The sequence below is a fragment of the Carassius auratus genome, chromosome 21 (assembly GCF_003368295.1).
Source record: "Carassius auratus strain Wakin chromosome 21, ASM336829v1, whole genome shotgun sequence".
NCBI lineage: Eukaryota > Metazoa > Chordata > Actinopteri > Cypriniformes > Cyprinidae > Carassius > Carassius auratus.
The window spans coordinates 25,612,686-25,634,625 of NC_039263.1; the positions used below are offsets into that span (position 1 = coordinate 25,612,686).

The window sequence follows — 21,940 nt, forward strand, 5'->3', positions numbered from 1 at the left end:
ACGCCTAATAAAATAAAAGCTAATCTCGGTTTTTAAATTTAATGCAGTGGTTATACTTCATTTTTACATTGCAGCAGCCTTCACAATTAGTCATATTCCCCATTGTTTGGATTTTGTACATACATTGACAGAATTAATGTCACTTAAACATTTTTGTCAAAGCAATGCTAATGAACCTCCAATTAGTCACACAGACACAACAACAATTAAATTGTTTATTACATTTTTACCAAACTGTGCTTCAAAATACAAGGTATAACCAACCATACAATGTGTGATCTGAAATCTTTTACATATTTTAACTATAAGATGTATGCCTAGTTGACTGCTGAATCGCACAGATCAAATTCACTTTTCCTGAGCAATATAATCTTTTCTCAGTGTGTATTTGTGGATCTCCATATTATGAGAAGAATCACTTTAAATAAAAACAGCACCAGATGTTTTTCTGTTTTTAGGTAGAAGAATGAGCTTTTAGCTAATAAGCAATACTTAATGTAAACCTAAGGAAAAAATGATTCATTGATCACTTAAGATACCTTTTGTGCAATGTTTTTTCTGATGCCGCTGTAGATTACACACCTTGGTGAAGCTCTTCCCACATGAAGAGCACTGGTATGGCTTTTCTCCAGTATGAACTTGCTCGTGATTTTTCAAGTATACGGAGCGAGTGAAACTCTTTCCACACAGTGAGCACTCGTAAGGTCTTTCTCCAATATGAATTATCTCATGCGTTTTTAAGATGCTCAGTGTAGCAAAGGTCTTTCCACAGTCAATGCACATATAAGGTTTCACACAAGTATGAATACATTCATGTTCTTTTAAAGCACATGGTCGTGAAAAAGCCTTTTCACAAAAAGAGCAAATGTGAGGTTTCACACCAGCATGAACTTTAAGATGTCTTCTTAAACATGATTCCACAACAAATGTTTTATCACACTGATCACAGCTGAATGATTTCACTACAGCGTGAGAGAGAAGATGATTTTTGAGGAAGTGTTTGCACCGGAAACTCTTCCCACATTGAGAACATGCAAAAGGTTTTTCTCCAGTGTGAATTCTCATGTGATCATTAAGGTGACCTTTAACAACGAAACTGTTTCCACACTGAATGCATGTATACGGCCTCTCTCCAGTGTGAATTCTCATGTGTATTTTGAGTTTGGATTGGTGTACAAAAGTCTTTCCGCATAGAGTGCATGAGAACTTTTTTCCTCCAGTGTGAGTTTTTATGTGCACTTTAAGGTTTCCTTTAGTAGTGAAATTCTTTCCACACTCGGTGCAGGTGAAAGATCCTTTGACTTCAGTTTTTACAGTTTTTTTTTCCGGTGTGAAATTCTGTTCAGTCTGTGAAATGGTAGCGTTTCCATCTTTATTTGCGACATAAGGTTTTTGAAACTGAAGCTGCTTGTCCTTATTCACTTTCTCGGAGTCTAAAGGCAAAACATTAAATGATCAAAAAGTGTGAAACAACATAAAAACACAACGGAGCAAAAACATACTTCACTGCTGAGTCCCCTAGTATAGATGTATTGTTATGTGTGGCCCTGAACCACAAAACTGGTCATAATTCATCTTTAGAGTTGTCCAAATGAAGTTCTTAGCAATGCATATTACTAATCAAAAAAAATAAGTTTTTATGGTAGGAAAGTTACAAAATATCTTCATGGAGCATGATCTTTACTTAATACTCTAATGATTTTTGGCATTAAAGGAAAAAAGGTCATTTTGACCCATGCAATGTGCTATTGCTACAAATATAATTCAGTGACTTAAGACTGCTTTTGTGCTCTATGTCAGTTTACATCTCAATGTTCTTCGTCAGTCATTAAAGAGAATGAAGGGAAACACCAACCTGTTTGTTCCTCTGGATCTTCATCTCTCATTCTGCAGGGTTCTTCCTCAAACTCCATCTTTCCAATAGTTTGTCAGTAGTTTCTCCTGGAGTAGTTCCTCCTGATTGCTGTTTCTTCAGCTGTGGGAAGATGGGAATATTCACCAGGATTTAAATGTGGTTTCATTAACAAGATTTGGGAGAAGCATGTCAGATAATTAGCACAGGTGGAGCACACATATCTTTTCACATATCACACATTTATCCACTAGCGGCGTAGACCATGTGTCGTAAATCAATACATTTTCAGCTGAAGACGCTAAATGCTATGGAAGCATATGGAAGCAATATTCAATTTGGAATGTAATATGCAAAATGACAATGCAATATGTAAAATGGCAATGCATTTGTGCAACGTTTGGTGCAAAATAAAAATGAAAATAAACATACGTAATTTCCATTTGCCATTTCATACACTAGTTTTAACTATGTAAAATGAATACTACTTTTAACGCTTTATAAGTTGCAAAATTAAAATGAAAATGTATTAAAGAAATGATTAGATGTGTAACATGTTCAAGCAAAAACTGTGACAAAATTATTGCAATTTTTGCACTAATAACAGAACCTTCATGCCATTTCTCAAAACTCTATTCATCAATCAAATAGTTTTAAAGCAGAGTGCTAATACACAGTCATGCAACTTCACCATTAGTGTGTACTTCATTTCTGATGCATTTCAGAAAAAAGCTTGCATCATCTAAAGAAACTTGAGCAATTACTTAGCAGTCTTAAATTCAGTTGACATGCCACAGCAATCAAAAATAAATGTAGAGGTGGAACCTCTGGATTGTTCTGATAGACATTGGAAAACTGGTGGTTAGAGAGTAAAGGGCTCAGAGAGTAACATCCAAGAAAGCTTTAATGAGTTGGGTTTTTACAATCCACACTGGTGAGCATTAAGTTATACAGGCAAAATGCATTGGAGTCTGTTTGTGCGTGTATTTATGGTCTGAAATAAAAAAATTAGTAATTATTAACTTTCTTAAATTGCTAAACACTTCCAATCTGAACAGATGCAGGTTAAACAATCATCAATGGTCTTAAATTTACTGACAAATTCACAACCATGATAGCACAGCATATCAAAACGATCTCAAAATAGCTAACAGATCCAGATTTATATGTAAAAATAACAACAACAAATTGCAGCATGTGTCTGTGATGCTAGCATGTTAGCTTCCCAGCACAGATTAACAAATAACCGAATATTGTGCAAATATGCGCTTAACTTACAAGATTAGTGTATCATCAACACAATAACATCAACATTATTAACATTCATGTTTCCGCTAGAGAATGCAAAATAAACTTACTTTTCTGCATGAACGCACACAACTTTAAAGTTCGGTTGCTCACCGTGACCCATTACTTGTGATGTATATGCTCAGTGTCTCAAAGGGAAGATATCAGTGTATAGGTATCAGTAAAATGGAACATATGCACCCTCTAGTGGTAAAAGATGTAACTGAAACTAAAGGAAAAGACTTTTCTACAATAAATAAATAAATAAAATAACCTACAACAAAGCCACAGCTGCTTCTTTATTAAAAAATTTAGTTAGCATAAATTAATAAAATCAAATCTCCGTATGGACCAGTATCTGTAAATGTTAAGACGCAAAAGTTGTTTGAAATATGAATCCGTGTTCTGCGCGTCTCTGTGGGAATTAATGAATGGCAGAGACGTGCGGGTTTGTTTACTACAAAGACTGAAGCGCATGAGGCTTGAATTAATTTCAGCATCTGAGCTTCAGAGTTCTCTCTCCATTAAGCGATCTGAATTGATCAGTTAATCTCAATGGACGCACAGCGAACCTGTACCGGACCGGTTTCTCCGGTAGTGGGCGGAGCTAATCCGCAAATGGTGATTTCATTGGCTGGCGCTGAATAGTACCGTCCCTGTTTTGATTTCAGCAAATCAGTTTGACCGAACGCAGACAACGTGATTAATATTCATGAACCCAGAAGCTCATCAATTCATAGAACATTGTATATACATTAGTATAATAGTAGAATTAGTAGTAGTATCTTTTAATAATAATTAATATGATCTATTACTATTTTTTTTACATAATCCCTTAATGACCAAAAATATCTTAAGCATCACCACCAGTATTAAGTTCAGTTAAAATATTAGAAATATTACTATTGTTTAGTAAAATGTATGTGATACTGCTACTACTACTGCTACTACTACTGTTGAAAAAATATATTTTTTTAAAGAAATAAATCACAATATTTCTTCAATGTTTTAATTTTAATAGCAAATCCCCTTTAGTTACCAAAAATAAAATGTGTTTACATTACAAATTAAATTAACTTGTTAAACTGTTTTTCATAATTACTTGTAGAAAAACTTCAAACAAAATTGTAAATAAGTATATAGAATGCCATTGGTTTTATTTTTAGTGCTAAAAAGTTATAATTTTTTTTAATTAGCATATTTTTGTGTTTGCTTTGGTACCGAAATTGGTACAGAGAACCGTGGATTTTCACCGGTATTCATTTTTTCCTACAATAAATGTCTTTAGTTTTTAGAGGTTGCTTGTTATATTGAAATAAACTGATTTAAAAGTTAGTTCATATTTTATCCTCTAGATGGCAGAATCTCCTCCTGAATTGCTTGATGAAAATAAATGCAGTAAACACACACACACACACACACAAACAGAATAGTAAAAAAGCAATGATGAATACGATGTTAAACATTTAATGAAAATTAAAGTACATTTATCTGTTAAAAGAGTTGTGTAAATACTTTTGTTGCTTTTAATTTCAAATTACACAAAGATGAAAAGAAAATAGATAAAATAAACAATATAATCATAATAAAGCAACCATAAACTACTACTGATTTTTAACATATGTTCATGCAGACTGTGAGAGATAATAACAGCACATTAACATTTCAATATAATACCATCTTTTAAATATGCATCACTTCTATATATATATATATATATATATATATATATATATATATATATATATATATATATTTATATATATATTTATGTGTGAATATATGATGGACTGATTTTGCCAGTTACACAAATGTTTCTCTCACTTAAACACCGGTGGGCAAGGCTTTTTCTTGTGAACAAACAGATTGGGGTAGTGAGCGAAAGTCTTCCCACATAAAGAGCACTGGTACGGCTTTTCTCCAGTGTGAACTCTCTCATGATCTTTCAAGGCCTTAGAGAAAAAGAAACTCTTTCCACAATGTGAGCATTTGTGAGGTTTCTCTCCAGTGTGAATCTTCTGGTGTTCTAATAAATTACTTTGTGCAGTAAAGCTCTTCCCACAGTCACATATGTAAGGTTTCATACCAGTGTGAATATTCTGGTGCTCTTTTAATGAGTACGGTCGAGCAAAACTCTTTCCACAAAGAGAGCAAATGTGAGGCTTCAGACCAGCATGAACTACTTTAAGGTGTGTTTTAAGGTGTGATGCCAAGACAAATGTTTTATCACACCGATCACAGCTGAATGATCTCACTGCAGCGTGAGCATCCAGATGATCTTTGAGAGCGCTTCTGTCTCTGAAACACTTCACACACTGAGTGCATTTGAACGGTTTTTCTCTAGTGTGAACCATTAGATGTCTGGTCAAGCTTTTTTTGTCAACAAAATCCTTTCCACACTGAGAGCATGTGAACAGATTCTCTCGGGTGTGAATTTTCATGTGTTGTTTAAGTTCGTATTTTCGCGAGTAGCTTTTTCCACACTCGGAGCAGGTGATTGAATCTTTGACTCCAGTTTTTTCAGCTCGTTTTTGCGTGAAATTCTTTTTGGTCTGAGAAATATTGTTTCCAGCTTTATCTGTGAAAAAAAATGTATATAAGTTTTTATTCATTTCCATCAATTCTAAATAGAAAATGTATTCCTCAATATAATATTAATTGAAAGGGACAAAAGTTAATGCAAGTAAACCTCTATTTAGCAATCTAATGTATAGTTTTAGACGTATTGTTTTATGTCAGTTTTCATCTTGATGTCCCTGAAGGGAAACACCAACCTGTTTGTTCCTCTGGATCTTCATCTCTCATTCTGCAGGGTTCTTCCTCAAACTCCATCTTTCCAATAGTATTTCAGTAGTTTCTCCTGGAGTAGTTCCTCCTGCGTGCTTCTTCTTCAGCTGTGGGAAGATGGGAATATTCCCCAGGATTTAAACTCTCATGAACGGCTGTGGAGTCAGTGGAGCTCATTTAGCAGATGCTCAAACACTCACAATCACTCTCTATCATCCAGCTTTAAGTGTTTCACTCAAATAGTCATTTAAATTAACTATAACTGAGGGATGATTGCTGCAATCAGAGATCAGTTCAATGTGTGAAAATAAGAGACAAATAGAGCAAATCTGTAATTGCTATGGCTGATTTGTTTCTGACATTTAAGAGCATGAACACTATGGTAAGACTGTGGCTTAGTTACCAGTTTGACCCAAGAGGTGATTAGCTTTACTTTTACAATTCAAATTGGTCCAATCTACTGTTTTGTAACTGAATTTAAAAAGCCATAAATATTTAAGACTAAGTAATTCATGCAACCGGCCCCTAAGTTTTACTGAAGGTTCATTAAGAAAATCTACAGTATATGATTTATCAGAAAGACTGAAAGAATTTGAAGAATTCTGTTCTGCTGTGGAGTGGCGGTTAAATATTTCTTTCAGATGTAACTCTTGACCCCCACGGATCCTGACCAAAGATTTATTTGTTCTAGTCTGGATATGTAAGCGAAGTGGCATTGGTCATGTGACCAGAAAACCCAGACACAATCTGAGTCTCTGAGCTCTGTATTATAAATGAGATGATCTGGATGTAAACTAGCATCAAAAATCCTTGCTATAAAATTTTTTTGGAAAGGGATCTTTAAAATCTAGGAATACTGAACATATAGAAATATATGAATATTTAAAAATATATAATATACGATAAATATTAGATATTTAACACACATTATATGAATATCATTTAATATATTTTGGGGTGTTTTTTCACATATTTTCAGTCATGAAACCTTATGATTAATTGTAAACTTAATTAATTTTTAATGACTTTTCTCTACACATGATGCAAGTGGCTGTAGATACAATAAATACAATTATTATTAATAATTATAATAATAGTCTAGTCTAGTGTGTCACCTCCTAACAATCAGACTAAGAAAATTCATTTGTTCAGCATATGGACGGAGAAAAGCATTTTTACTCAAATGTCCAATGTTAAACAAACAAGCTAAATTATTAAGTAGCCTATTTTGCTCAAACAGATCTAATTTCCTATTTACACGTTTTGTGAAATACTTGTCGGAAAACATAGGTTACTTCTAATCGGACACGAGGGAAGTAATTTATTAGGATTACTCAAACACTCACAATAACTCTCAATCATCCAGCTTTAAGTTTTTTGCACAAATTGCCAGCACGTTTACAACAATTCATGCATTCCTTATATTGTTTTGCACAACTTACAATCTTCACAAGTTGCTGTGTATACAAACAATCAGACAATATAAATGTCAGTATTGACAGATTTCCATTTCCCTACACCTAAACCTAACCCTAACCATGAGTAATCCCTAAAATCAGAGGAAATGATAGATGAATGACACTGATGTACAGGCAACAAACAGTGATTTTAAGCGTAAACTTCACAAAATCTATAAACTGGTTCTTCAAATCTGATTGGTTAATCACAATGTTGTTCCAGGATCAAAAAAGATGTTGTCCCAGGAACATGTCTCACTTGGTAAAATCAGGTTCTGCCTGCCACGACTGATTGATTCACTAAAATGAACAGAGTCATAAGTGTCGTTCATAAATCAGACACTGTTCAAGCTATATCAAATTAATAAATATTCAAATTTAGATTTCTCCAGCAAATATTACAATTAATGTAAGCTACTTACAGTCTGATGTACAGCAGATATCGGCTCTGTCCCAAATCTCAGCCCAAAAATCCTCGTGGTCTTCCTCTGAGTCCACACTCTCGTGACGTAAAAAAAAAAAGCAACAAAAAAAGGAGGTGTTTTGGGGATGTTTAGGTCAAGGCAAGTTTACAGCAAAGCTGTATGAGCGGAGACTTGCAAAATAAAATGATCTGCAATGTTCTAACTACAGTAGATGCATCAAAGCGAACTTTCCGCGTCTATTTGTAGCGCGTGCAGTGCGTCAGAAATAGAACGCGGCTTCCGTTTAAAACAATAAACACGATTAGCACGTTATTATTATTATTTTAGTTGTTTGCGCCTTGGAAAACTAATAATAATGATACTTGAAGTCCAGTCCAATCAAATGTCAGTAATGTCAAGTGACATTTATAAAACAAAGGTGGCCTAATGTAGCCTACAATGAAGTTTAACAGTACCTGGCTCATGCAATGTAATTTTATAATATACGTATAATATATAAAAATAAAATGTAGTTTAACAGTACGTAGGCTAAATACAGGCTTTAAAATATATTATAAATAAAATATAGGCTAAAATAGTATACACCACCATTCAAAAGGAGCCAGTGATTTTTTTTATTTTTATTTATGGATTTTGAAACAAATCTCTTCTGCTCAGTAAGGCTGCATGTATCTGGTCAAAAATAAAGGGAAAACATTAAATCTACAATTTGAAGGAACTGCTTCATGTATTTTCCTGTATGCTAAAGCGCAGGGTCGGCGTCAAAACCTAATAAACATCTCCAAACCTGTTGCACTGATGATCACCAACATATTGTTATTTTATTTTATGGTGCGGTAAGGGATAATGGGTGTGGGGGGTGCTGGCCCAAAATTACACGGGCACGCGCACCGCGAGCTCATGCGGGGTCAGACAAAAAGACCTAAAGATCACAAGGTTAAAATTCAAAACAAATGGCGCCATCAAGAGGAAAATATGTTCAACTGCAAACTATATAACAGCTTCTTAAAGAAACTAATGGAAGTTATTCTGAGAAGCGAGACCAAAAAACTGGTATGAGACATACTATGAACATATAAGTTCAGATCTTAAATGATCATTGTGGCGAGGTGGACGTGGGAAGGCGGAAAGCTGCAGCGGGAGAAAGAATGTGGGGACGAACGGGAATAAGGAGGGCAAATGATTTATGATTAACACCTGTTTGTAATTCCAGTGATTGTGAAGAGAGGAGTAATAAGCGCCCAGCAGACCGGGGAAAGGTGGAGGTAACTGGATCGCAGGAAGAGCCAGAGCTGAGCCAAGTTTTTTTTGCGTGCAGTTTACTTTTTTTTTTATCCCGTTTTATTTTGAGTTAATAAAGAGCCTTTTTCGCCACCCCTGACTTCCTTGTCCAGTGTCTATCGAATTGTTCTACAATCATAAACATTAGTTGGTATAACAGGTATTTCACTGAAGAGTTGCCATAAACACAGACCACACATATTTGATTAAGGTCAAAACTATTTTTTTTTTTTTGAAGGGCATCCACAGACATTGACATACATACACATTTCACCTGTATCACTGCTACTTAACAGACTGAAATAATCTCAGTTAGACTGTGACTATATTGTATGGCAAAATCAATGTTAAATGTCAGTGGATAGAATTTCAGTGTTGAGATTTAATCAAAACTAGTTTGCACTTATAGTATAACCTATAGTTTTATACAGTAGTGTTAAGGGAGCAAAAATGGTGTAAAATGTAACCAGACTGACTATAGTCTCAAGCATCAAATCAGTGTAGTGTTCATCTACTGTACATAACTGTTATTTTCTAAAGGTTTTTTTAGTCTATGTCTTCTGAAAAGTGTCGTTATTATTATATATTAAAAGAGCTGTAGATTTCCAGCACTGTTAAACTATAATTTCTTCAATTCTCACATCATTGTATATACATGTATAACAGCATCAGCTACTGCTGTATTCAAAAACACGAAGAAATTAATTTAATATGAGGAATTTTTTTTTCAGGTGCTCCTCATTTCCTAAACTGTGCCTCCTCACAATTTCCATAAACGTACTCACGGGGTAATAAATAATGCTGTTTTTTCTCCAACACGGAGCCATAAATCTCCACTTCAGTGGCACTTACACACACCAAACATTACATATTTATTCCTGTGTATATTCTGACGGTTTTTACAGAGGGATTTCTTCATATACGATTTTCTGGATTATATACAACAATTTATTCCCCTAAAAATTGTGAAAATATATTGTTTTCTAGCTGTGCAACAGTATTTTCTGAATTATGGAGTGACAAAAACAGACACAGAACTCCCTCTGTAAAAACATCTGCCTCTAATATGTCAAAAAAAATATAACAAGAATTTTGAATCTGACTTTTTATACTAGAAAAGTTTGTAAATTAGCACATATTTCATCAAATAAAGCCTCATTTGCATATTAGAACATATCAATCAACTTAGTAAGGTGACAAAGATTATTACATTTTTTTTACCCTATTCACCTGCAGTGTCTCGCCTAAATTGAGAAAGATCCACTGCAGATTTTTGTGTAAAACTATTTGATCAAGTGTAATCAGAAGTAAATGTATTCATTTAATAAGACACTTGAGTTTTCTTCCTTTTTATTTCTCAAATCAGTACATCACACAACATTATAAATAATAAATGGTTTCACTATGAATAAACCTATTTAACCATAACTACCCCAAGCCAAAACTGAATGATTTTAACATTTTCACCCTCAGTGCATGAGTTTCTAACACCATTGAACAACACATAAACATTAACAGAGCTTTAATTGACTTGCAACTCTTTCACAAAATCTTTTGCTCACTCAGACAACGCTTTTTCTTATGAATCAGTAGATTAGAGGAGCGAGCGAAACTCTGTCCGCACGAGGAGCACTGATACGGCTTTTCTCCAGTGTGAATTCTCTCATGATCTCTCAAGGTTGGTGAATGAGAGAAACTCTTTCCACAGTGAGAGCACTTGTATGGTTTCTCTCCAGTGTGAATCCTCTGGTGTGTTTTTAAGTTGCCTGGCGAACTGAAGGTCTTCCCGCAGTCAAAGCACAGATACGGTCTCACTCCAGTATGAATACTCTGGTGATACTGTAAGCTTTTCACTACGGAAAACCTCTTTCCACAAAAACTGCAAGTGTAAGGCTTCACACCAGTGTGTATTTTAAGATGCTCTTTTAAGTTGGTTTCAAAAACATAGGTTTTTTCACACTGATCACAGCTGAATGATCTCACTCCAGCGTGAGCGCGCAGATGATCCCTCAGATTGCTTTTGGATGTGAAACCTTTTCCGCATTGAGTGCATGTGAATGGTTTTTCTCCAGTGTGAACTTGCAGGTGTCGATTCAATCCTCCTTTCAGAACGAAACTCTTTCCACACTGGGTGCATGCGAACGGCTTTTCTCCAGCATGAAATCGCATGTGTCTCATAAGATTGGATCTATTATTGAAACTTCTTCCACACTCGGTGCAGGCGAGAGAACCTTTTCCAGCTGCCTTGCGAGCCCTTTTTGATGTGAAGTTCATTTCAGTCTGTGAAACAATGTTTCCGTCTTCATTTGTGAAATTATGGGTTTTTTGAAACTGATGTTGTTTGTCTTCCATTGAGTCTAAAATTAACACAATTAAGCACTTAATTAAGCACAAGTCCAGGCTAATGTTGTCTACTAGGCTAGTATTTCTATATTTTATGTCAGTTTTCATCTTGATGTCCCTGAAGGGAAACACCAACCTGTTTGTTTCTCTGGATCTTCATCTCTCATTCTGCAGGGTTCTTCCTCAAACTCCATCTTTCCAATAGTATGTCAGTAGTTTCTCCTGGAGTAATTCCTCCTGATTGCTTCTTCTTCAGCTGTGGCAAAATGGGAATATTCCCCAGGATTTAATCTCATAAACGACAGTGGAGCAGATGATAACACTCAATCATCCAGCTTTAAATAAGCAGAGGAAAAGAGGGGGAAAAAACGTAAGATTTCGCGTTTTTAGAACGTCGTGTTTCGCGCGAGAGAACACAGAAGCCGCCAGTCGATAGTGAGTGAATACAATAAACTTACCTTTTCGAAGCTTCGAATCAATTTAACCAATTGATTCGCAAAAAATGATTCAGTGTTTCAAGGCGCTGTAAACACCACGCGCTGGTGACGCCTTCTGGTCAAAACTGTGTAAATGCAACAAAAACTCATAATGGCATATAATAGCAAACCAGTTTCTCAATCTAGGGTCAAATGTGTGGCACTGTCAAATTATTGTCAAAACTTCAAATTCAAATGAAATTATTCTGAGGATTGACGCTATTTTTTCATTCAAGATAATTTCTATAAGAAATAACCATATAAGATAAAAGCGCAGATGACCTTAAATTTAATTTACTCTTTTTAATACTAGATCGATTAATATTTCACTGCTGAATAAAACATGGATTTCATTCAATCGTTATAACCAATTTAATCGTCTTTAATTATGTTTAAATATAATATAAAATGAATACAATGTTAAAACGCTTTATATGTCATTAAATGACATTGCCTCATTGGATCCTATACAGATGATGTTATTGCTTTCACCCTACACACTGCTCTCTCGCACCTGGAAATTAAGAACACCTGTGTGAGAATGCGGTTTGTGGATTACAGCTCAGCAATTCTTCTTCTTCTTCTTTTCAAGTTTAATGGCGGTTGGCAAACCAATCTTAAACAGCTCAGCAATTAACACCATAGTGCCTGCCACATTTGTTGCAAAGCTGCAGACTCTGGGACTAAACAGATATCTGTGTAGCTGGATCCTGGAGAATAGGCAACAATACTTCATTCCCGCTGACCCTCGACACTGGTGCTCCTCAGGGCTGTGTCCTGAGCCCGCTCCTGTACTCCCTGTACACACATGACTGTACAGCCACACACAGCTCCAACGTCATTGTCAAATTCACTGATGACACACCGGTCATAGACCTGATCACCGACAACGATGAGACGGCCTTCAGAGAGGAGGTGACCACCCTGACTAAATGGTGTCAGGAGAACCACCTCTCACTCAACATCGACAAAACCAAGGAGCTGGTGGTGGATTTCAGGAGACAGAGCAGAGAACACACACCCATCACCATCGACAGGACACCTGTGGAGCGGGTAAGCAGCTTCAAGTTCCTCGGCATTAACATGCAAACTGCCATCCACATTATTGGAGGTAAGTTTCCCTCCCTCCAGGACATCCACGCTCATGCACCTTAGCATATTTTTATGTGTATATATGTTTACATAACGTAGAACGTGTACGTTCTTTGTGTAGTGTTCACTGTAATTATGTCTAATAGTACACTGTGTGTACTGACTATATGTATGTGCATATTGCATTTTCACCTGTTGAAGTCTGTATGGTTATACTGTATGCTAATTGTTTCTGCAATTTCTGGAGCAAGCTCAAAAGAATTTCACTCACCAAGGCACATGTGCTGTGTGGTGATGTGACAATAAAAGTGACTTGACTTAAATGAGTCATGTATTTTTGTTCCTTTTAATTCTCATTTATTTCAAAACATGCAATCAGAATACATTCAAGAGGGCGTATACACAATAAAAGAATTCAGTAACAAACCCCATAGCCAAACTTGACTGATTTTAAATCTTTTCATTTTTCAAGAGTTGATACCAAATATGATGAATCTCAAACATTTCTCACTTGGGCAACTTTGGGCAACGCTTTTTTTTAATATGAGCGTGCAGACCTGGATGGTAAGCAAAATACTTCCCGCATGAAGAGCACTGGTAGGGCTTCTCTCCAGTATGAACTCTCTCATGGCTTTTCAGAGATGATAAAACAGCAAAACACTTGTCACAGTGTGAGCACATGTAAGGTTTCTCTCCAGTGTGAATCATCTGGTGTGTTTTTAATCCACTCGATGTAGTGTAGCTCTTTCCACAGTCCAAGCATGCATAAGGTTTCAGGCCAGTATGAATACGCTCATGCTCTTTTAACTTTTGCAGATGTATAAAAGTCTTCCCACAAAAAGAACAAAAGTGAGGCTTCACACCGGCATGAACTTTAAGATGTCTCCTGTAGTTTGTTGCCATAGCGAATGTTTTATCACACTGATCACATCTGAACGACTTCACTCCGGTGTGAGAGAGAAGATGATCTTTAAGAAAGCTTTGGGATACGAAACTCTTTCCACACTGAGTGCAGGTGAACGGTTTTTCTCCAGTGTGAGCTTTCATGTGCGATTTTAAGCTTTGTGTGTCAATGAAACTCTTCCCACACTGAGTGCATGTGTAAGGCTTCTCTCCAGTGTGAACTCTCATGTGTCTCTTAAGATCTGGTTTATGTATGTAACTCTGTCCACACTGAGTGCATGTGAACGGTCTTTCTCCAGTGTGAACTCTCATATGTACATCCAGCTTTCCTTTATCTGCGAAAACTTTCCCACACGGAGTGCATGTGAACAGCCGTTCTCCAGTGTGAAATCTCATGTGTCTGTTAAGGTCTGGTTTACGCGAATAACTCTTTCCACAATCAGAGCAGGTGAAGGGTTTTTTGGCTCCATTTTTTCTAGCTTGTTTTTGCCCGACATCCTTTCCATCTTCATCTGTGAAAAGATTAATTTTTTTAAATTGGTGCCATTTGTCTTTATTTGTTTCCATCAAGTCTAAAACCAACAAATTAAATTCACAATATTTATTTAAAGAAGTATATCAGTTTTAATCTCAATGCACTTCACCAGTCATTAAAGAGAATGAAGGGAAACACCAACCTGTTTGTACCTCTGGATCTTCATCTCTCATTCTGCAGGGTTCTTCCTCAAACTCCATCTTTCCAATAGTATTTCAGTAGTTTCTCCTGGAGTAATTCCTCCTGCTTGCTGCTTCTTCAACTGTGTGGAAGATGGGAATATTCCCCAGGATTTAAACTCTCATGAACGTCTGTGGAGTCAGTGGAGCTCATTTAGCAGATGCTCAAACACTCACAATCACTCTCAATCATCCAGCTTTAAGTGTTTCACTCAAATAGTCATTTAAATACACTATAACTGAGGGATGATTGCTGCAATCAGAGATCAGTTCAATGTGTGAAAATAAGAGACAATTAAAGCAAATCTGATTCTGTAATCGCTAAGGCTGATTTTTTTCTGACTTTTAAGAGTCCTTTTTTTCAGGAATTGGACAATGGTCAAGTTAAATGCACAAATGGCACTTTTCTTTCTTTTATTGTCTTTCATAAAAAAATAAATAAAATAAAAACTGGATATGGGTTCTGTACTAGACTAACTGAGACTTGTCAGGGTACTGTTGTTGTTCTCTTGTTGATCTGATTTTAATTCTACTGTTCTCATTTGTAAGTCGCTTTGGATAAAAGCGTCTGCTAAATGATTAAATGTAAATGTAAATAACAGACAGTCACATGTAAATGCATCCCAGCAAATAAAATGAATGCATGCACAGCTGGCAAACTTTAGATTTGGAGTCATTTCATGAACCACGATTGACAAAAAGTTCACCTGAAATGAAAGAAATACATTTTGAGTACCTCGTGCAAAATCTCACTTCTCTCCCACCAGGGGCCAACTGCAGAAACACTATGGTAAGACTGTGGTTTATGTACCAGTTTGACCAACTAGCACTTAGCCATGAGGTAATTAACTTTACTTTTACAATTCACATTGGTCCAATCTACCGTTTTGTAATTGATTTTAAAAAGCCATGTAGCAACAATCACTTTCTGGGGAATAATTAACTCAAATGAAGTGAATATTCATAAGTCTATGAATATAACATGTTTATTGCTTCCAAATATTAAATTACCCAAAGAGGGAATATTTAATCATTTAAAGGTAACCTTTACTGGATTTAATTTAAGTTAATCTAGGATTAGGTTGGTAATCAAAGGAGACTTCCTTATCAAATTCAATAAAAATACCCTTCTTAAAAACTCCAAGAAATATTAATCTTCTGATCAGGAAAAACAATATTTTCTGTGTCTGTACTAATAAGATTACTGAAATAATTCATATAAAACAAAGCTCGTAGCTTAGATCACACGATTCAGGGACTTCGATCTCAATGAGCAATAAAACAATTCAATTCAAGCTAATTATGGGATTTAATAAAAACGCGAGCTCGATGGTTAACGTGAATGTAAACTTTGCCGAAAGATGATTAGACTTAAGTTCGTTTGGCTCGTGAAGACAATTGAACGAAGTCTTTCCGTATGAACCAATGAAGTGTAAGAAACTGAGGCGGGAAAAATCTTCTTTGTTTGCTGATTTGCGCCCTGATTTTGAACATTTTTCCTAAGCAAGATTGTTCCTCGGAAACAATGCATCTTTTTGTAATTTGCTATCAAGATTCGTTAATGTCTTGTTTTTACGATTATACAGACACCAAAAACTATGATTTTGCAAATCAAGTATACAGAGATACAAGGGTTGTTCCTAACTACATGAATATAAAGTTTGACTAAACACACAGTAACATTTATATATTCCACTATGCCACATACATACATTTGAGCACATAAAGGGAGACATTAAAATACATCTAGAAGTAGTTTTATGGAAAACGGTCCATGGGCTAGCCAAAAATGCTTGTGCCTGTTTGTGAATGTGTGTGTGTGTCTGTTCTGTGGAATGTGTGATAACGCCGTGAGTGAAAAGGGCGGGTGTTTGTCTTTCCTTTGAAGCTCGCTCTTGTATCTTCTGGATAGTCTCCAAGGTGTTATAATTCTCATCCACGCCAGAATGTTGCCGCCATGGCGGAGCCCGGGTGGTGATTTATGTTGGAAGATGTTGTAAAATGAAGGTCCTTGTTTTTTCTTTAACTCACGCTCTGGTCTTTGAGTGCAGAATGTGTTAGGGAGTCAGGATTCATTCATATGGAACAGATGGTTGAATACCATCCGCTCATTGCTGTTACACCATAAATATTTAAGACTAAGCAATTCATGCAAACGGCCCCAGCAAGTTTTACTGAAGGTTCATTAAGAATCTTAAATCTTGTTTTTTCCCTTTATGTTTGGCATAATGTTGGGTAAAATTATTTACATTTCACAGCAGTCACTATAACATGAGAAAGACTGAAAGAATTGGAAGAATTCTGTTCTGCTGTGGACTGGCGTGTAATTTCAATTTTTCTTCCAGATTTAACTCTCAACCCTTACGGATCCTGACCAAAGACTTCTTTATTCTAGTCTCGATATGTAAAGTGAAGTGGCATGGGTCATGTGACCAGAAAACCCCGACACAGCGTTTGTGAGTCTCTGAGCTCTGATGAGATCATAAATGAGATGATCTGGATGTTAAATTGTTAAGAAACCAGTTAAACCAAAACTCCATCTCCATTAATGATTACCAGCTGGATAAAATCTAAATGAATCTGGCATCTGGGCTGGAATCATATCAGGTTCTTATTTAATACACAGTTCATACCTCTGTAGTATCAAAAAAAATCCTTGCTATAAAAATATTTTGGAAAGGGATATTTAAAATTTAGGAATATTGAACATATAAAAATAAATGAATATTTACAAATATATCATATAAAATAAATATTAGATATTTAAAACACGTTATATGAATGTCATTTATTATGTTTTGGGGTGTTTTTTTTTTCAAATGGTTAATTGGTCATGAAACCTTATGATTAATTGTAAACTCAAGTACATTTTTATGACTTTTCTCTACACATGATGCAAGTGGCTGTAGATACAATTGTTAATAATTACAATAATAGTCTAGAGTATCACCTCAGAAGAGTCAGGCTTAGAAAATTAATTTGTTCAAAATATGGATGGAGAAAAGCATCCTATAATCAAATTTCCAATACTAAACAAACAAGCTAAGTTATTATGTTGCCTATTTGGCTCAAACAGAAACAATTTCCTCTTTACAGGTTTGTGAAATACTAGTCGAAAACTAGTTACTTCTTAATCGGACACGAGGGAAGTAATTTATTAGGATTCAATATGAGAGTTGTAGCAGTAACCGCAGACACAGTGATTGTTTTTGATTCACTAAACTGAACCGACTCTTAAGACTCATTCTGTCGGGAATCGTACAGTGTTCGAACTTGATGTCAATGCATTTATAGCCTACACACATACACTGTCAGATTTACATTTCTTCCGATATATGATCAAATAAATGAAGGATACTCACAGTCTGATAAACAGCAATTTTAAATCAGTTAGGATCCAAGATGGATTCAAAAAGAGGTTCTGCTCACAGAGTCAATGGGTGGAACTAGACGAACCAAACACAACCTAACTTTATCACTAAACATAACTCCACCCATCAGCTCCAGTTTCATCCAGAGAAGGGGAGCTGGGTGTCACGTGGTTCTGCAGATAAAGGAGAACATAAAGACATCGTAGCATAACTTTTTTAACATGACTACAATGCCAGAAGATATTCAATAGGAGTAATTTCTTAACTGGAACTTTAATGGTGCAGACAGATATGATGGCATATAATCACATAATGTATGTTTTTATAGTCAGTAATGAAATGTAAAACAAATATGTTGTGGGAGAAAACATCAGTTTTTAGGAACAGCTTGCTAAAGTACACATTTATATACAATATTAAATCTCATGTGATGCATATACAATACAGGTTTGGTGATTTGATTAGTTTCTAAATTAATTAGTAAAAGTTCATTATTTTAACACATTGCATGCCAGAAAGCTGACACAGGTAAATGAAATGTGTTACACACACACAATGAGGGCAATGAGGGCAGGTGCAAGTCTTTTTGGTTCTTTTTTGTGAGGAACTAAGAGATTCATGTCTTGCAGGGGCGGATCTACCGGGGATCTACCTAAAAAAAAAGCCTTGCCACCTGGCGAATTAAAGGTTATGGCCAATTTGAAAATTTACGAGCGCGAATCTTTTGTGATTCGTGATCCCGCTCCGAATTCCCAAACTGATTCAAATGACTTGCGATCCCCAAACTGACTCAAATGATTCGCGAACCCGCTACGAACTCCCGAACTGATTCAAATGATTCGCGAACCCGCTATGGACTCCCTCACTGACTCAAATGATTCGCGATCCGAATAACTGACTCAAATGATTCGCGATCCCGCTCCGAACTCCCAAACTGACTCAAATGATTCGCGATCCCAATAACTGACTCAAATGATTCGCGATCCCGCTCCGAACTCCCAAACTGACTCAAATGATTCGCTATCCCAATAACTGACTCAAATGATTCGCGATCCCGCTCCGAACTCCCAAACTGACTCAAATGATTCGCGATCCCAATAACTGACTCAAATGATTCGCGATCCCGCTACGAACTCCCGAACTGATTCAAATGATTCGCGATCTCCAAACTGACTCAAATGATTCGCGAACCCGCTTCGAACTGTCGAACTGATTCAAATGATTCGCGATCTCGCTCCGAACTCCCGAACTGATTCAAATGATTTGCGATCCCGCTCAGAACTCCCGAACTGACTCAAATGATTTGTGATCCCCAAACTGACTCAAATGATTCGCCAACCTGCTCCGAATTCCCGAACTGATCACTCAAATGATTCGCGAACCCGATTTGAACTCCCGAACTGACTCAAATGATTCGCGATCCCGCTACGAACTCCCGAACTGATTCAAATGATTCGCGATCTCCAAACTGACTCAAATGATTCGCGAACCCGCTCCGAACTCCCGAACTGATTCAAATGATTTGCGATCCCGCTCAGAACTCCCGAACTGACTCAAATGATTTGTGATCCCCAAACTGACTCAAATGATTCGCCAACCTGCTCCGAATTCCCGAACTGATCACTCAAATGATTCGCGAACCCGATTTGAACTCCCGAACTGACTCAAATGATTCGCGATCCCGCTCCGAACTCCCGAACTGACTCAAATGATTTGCGATCCCGCTCCGAACTCGAACTGACTCAAATGATTCTCGAACCCACTCCGAACTATGACATATATTCAGATATAAATGAAGGGGAGAGCAGGGGCGAAATTACCATTTTTCAAAAAAACATCATTTTAAAAGATAATGTTGTATACAGAGATATATTTCTGCTGTGGCCAGTAACTCAGAAGTGTGGTCTAACAATACCAGGTGGTATTTTGTAGAAATTTAGAAAGACTTCAGTATAATTTCACTTTGAACATAAGTTGCACATTGTTACTTTCGACCCCATCGTTTGGGATGAAAGTAACAACAACAATATAAGCTAGAATTTTTGCTGTTACTCTTATTTTTCTTAAGTATACCTGATTGTGACCTTGTGAATATGTAACTGCAAACATATTTGGTCCTTTATCTTTGCAAAAAAATTATTAAATTACATTTTCATATTTTCATTTTAAATTTAAGTTTCATCAGATGTCTTAAAATCTGACTGTATTTTTTTTGTCAATTTCAATGTATTTTTATAAAACATTTTTTTTTCTACAGAATGCACAATATAAAAATGTAATCACATTAGCATAATACAAAACTAAACATAATGTAACAGTAGGCCTATTTATGTTTCCATCCAGCTGTTTTTATGCATAAATTGAAAATGTGCATTAAAACATCTGGAAACACTGCATATTCATAGGTGGAGGTGTAAAGGCTAAGATATGGCTAAAACCTAAATATAAATGTGATGTAGCAGCTGCCAGAGAGAGATGTTCCTCTATGTCCACAAACACCCTCTCAAAAACATCTGGATAAAACCAGACCTCTGTCTGTCTTTCTGACCCTCACTCAGACATATTCTGTTGGTATAATAAGACATAAACAATTGTAAGAAATGATGCAAGACATAGAAACTCACAAAATAGCTTGCACTGGAACAAAATAAATACTTTTTGTGACTGTAGCGGGACAAAAGTAACAACTGTACTTTATTTTCTGCCACTGAATTAAAAATAAACAAGCCTAATTGCCACTTTTTATCTCACCATTCAGACTTTTCTCCCACAGAAAAGTGATATGAACTTCCTTATAAAATTTAGCGGGGAAAAAAACTGTGAGATTAAAAAGTAGCAATTAGCCTAACTTTAATTTTCAAAAATGAATGTCGCAAACCTAGCTTCCGAACAATTTAATAAATAAAAACACGACAATAAATGAATATAGATTAATATAACAAATACAATAAAATGTTCTAAAATAATATAATCACAGTAATTATTATTTATAATGTATACTCAAATTATATAAAAATACAAATAGTTAATTTAACTTTAGTTAGGCCTATACCTATTCCTTTAACACAGAGGGAGGTTGCTTTGCACATGATGTATTATATATAAAAATTTAAATTCATAGCTGATCTAAAAAAAAAATCTGACTTCTGAATACAAGCTTTGTACTTATGAGCGTTATTTAGTGTAATAGTATTTATTTATTTTATCATATTGTTGAACATGTTCATATTTTATTTATTTATTTTAACCACTAGATGGCAGCTGTAAAACTGCACTTCCACAGAAAAAAAATACAGTTTTCTGATTATCTGTGTTTAGGTTTTTGAAAGTCCAAATTTTTTGATGATTTATACATAAATAAATAAAAACATAAATAATTTAAATTAAAACACCATAATCATCAGCAACATTAATTATTTGCTATGTATCCAGCTGTTCTAGAAAACTCATTAAAAAGCATTCTTCCAAAAATATTAATGGAACATTTGTTCAAAGATATGTTGTAACCTCTTTAATAATATTCACAAAAACATTATTTATACATCGTTCATGGAACAAGAATCTGCCAAATGCATGAATGTAAATATACTTTGATTTAAACCAAAAATAATTTAATTTGGATGCATTGTAAATATAAATGTCTACATAAAAATATGAACTCTAGGTTTAAATTAACAAATTTGGAAAAGCATTATTTCCATATTTACATTTAAAGAAACAACAGAACATCTGGCTTTTATTTCCACATGTTATGAGACGAAATGAATGGGTTTCAGTGCAAGAGAAAACAGTCTCATTCTCAGTGCATCAGCTTTCTGCAACCACTGTAGACTAACTAAGCTGTTAAAATTGAGATTTAAAAGCCTAAGGTTGCTTTGATTGACAAATTGATTGAAAAGCTTCCCCACAAACCCTTCAAAAAGCATTGCATCACTTGCTCACCAATGGATGC

At 35.6% G+C, this 21,940-nt stretch overlaps 3 protein-coding genes across 7 annotated transcripts; all 3 read right to left on the reverse strand.

Annotated features, from left to right (window-relative positions):
* Positions 1–57: 57 nt before the first annotated feature.
* LOC113039100 (gastrula zinc finger protein XlCGF7.1-like) lies at positions 58–18,078 on the reverse strand. 3 transcript variants are annotated; one of them, XM_026196998.1, is made up of 3 exons: positions 17,980–18,078; positions 5,914–6,081; positions 58–1,433 (listed from the first exon to the last, which is right to left on the reverse strand). In XM_026196998.1, the coding sequence occupies exons 2-3, from the start codon at positions 5,969–5,971 to the stop codon at positions 520–522; spliced, it is 972 nt and encodes a 323-aa protein (XP_026052783.1). In that variant the 5' UTR covers positions 5,972–6,081; positions 17,980–18,078; the 3' UTR covers positions 58–519. The 3 variants fall into 3 exon arrangements, with proteins under 3 accessions (XP_026052783.1, XP_026052782.1, XP_026052784.1); XM_026196997.1 differs by lacking the exons at positions 5,914–6,081; positions 17,980–18,078 and adding exons at positions 1,856–1,975; positions 3,211–3,291 and having other exon boundaries at positions 59–1,433; XM_026196999.1 differs by lacking the exons at positions 58–1,433; positions 17,980–18,078 and adding exons at positions 4,918–5,717; positions 7,806–8,131 and having other exon boundaries at positions 5,914–6,033.
* On the reverse strand, positions 10,437–12,052 carry LOC113039102 (gastrula zinc finger protein XlCGF7.1-like). 2 transcript variants are annotated; one of them, XM_026197003.1, is made up of 3 exons: positions 11,891–12,052; positions 11,569–11,767; positions 10,437–11,446 (listed from the first exon to the last, which is right to left on the reverse strand). In XM_026197003.1, exons 2-3 carry the CDS (start codon positions 11,624–11,626, stop codon positions 10,632–10,634), a joined length of 873 nt encoding a protein of 290 aa, XP_026052788.1. In that variant the 5' UTR covers positions 11,627–11,767; positions 11,891–12,052; the 3' UTR covers positions 10,437–10,631. The 2 variants fall into 2 exon arrangements, with proteins under 2 accessions (XP_026052788.1, XP_026052787.1); XM_026197002.1 differs by lacking the exon at positions 11,891–12,052 and having other exon boundaries at positions 11,569–11,855.
* LOC113039101 (gastrula zinc finger protein XlCGF7.1) lies at positions 13,328–18,093 on the reverse strand. Of its 2 annotated transcripts, none has more exons than XM_026197001.1 (3): positions 17,980–18,093; positions 14,581–14,749; positions 13,328–14,415 (listed from the first exon to the last, which is right to left on the reverse strand). In XM_026197001.1, exons 2-3 carry the CDS (start codon positions 14,636–14,638, stop codon positions 13,508–13,510), a joined length of 966 nt encoding a protein of 321 aa, XP_026052786.1. In that variant the 5' UTR covers positions 14,639–14,749; positions 17,980–18,093; the 3' UTR covers positions 13,328–13,507. The 2 variants fall into 2 exon arrangements, with proteins under 2 accessions (XP_026052786.1, XP_026052785.1); XM_026197000.1 differs by having other exon boundaries at positions 14,581–14,700; positions 17,980–18,082.
* Between the last annotated feature and the right edge of the window lie 3,847 nt (positions 18,094–21,940).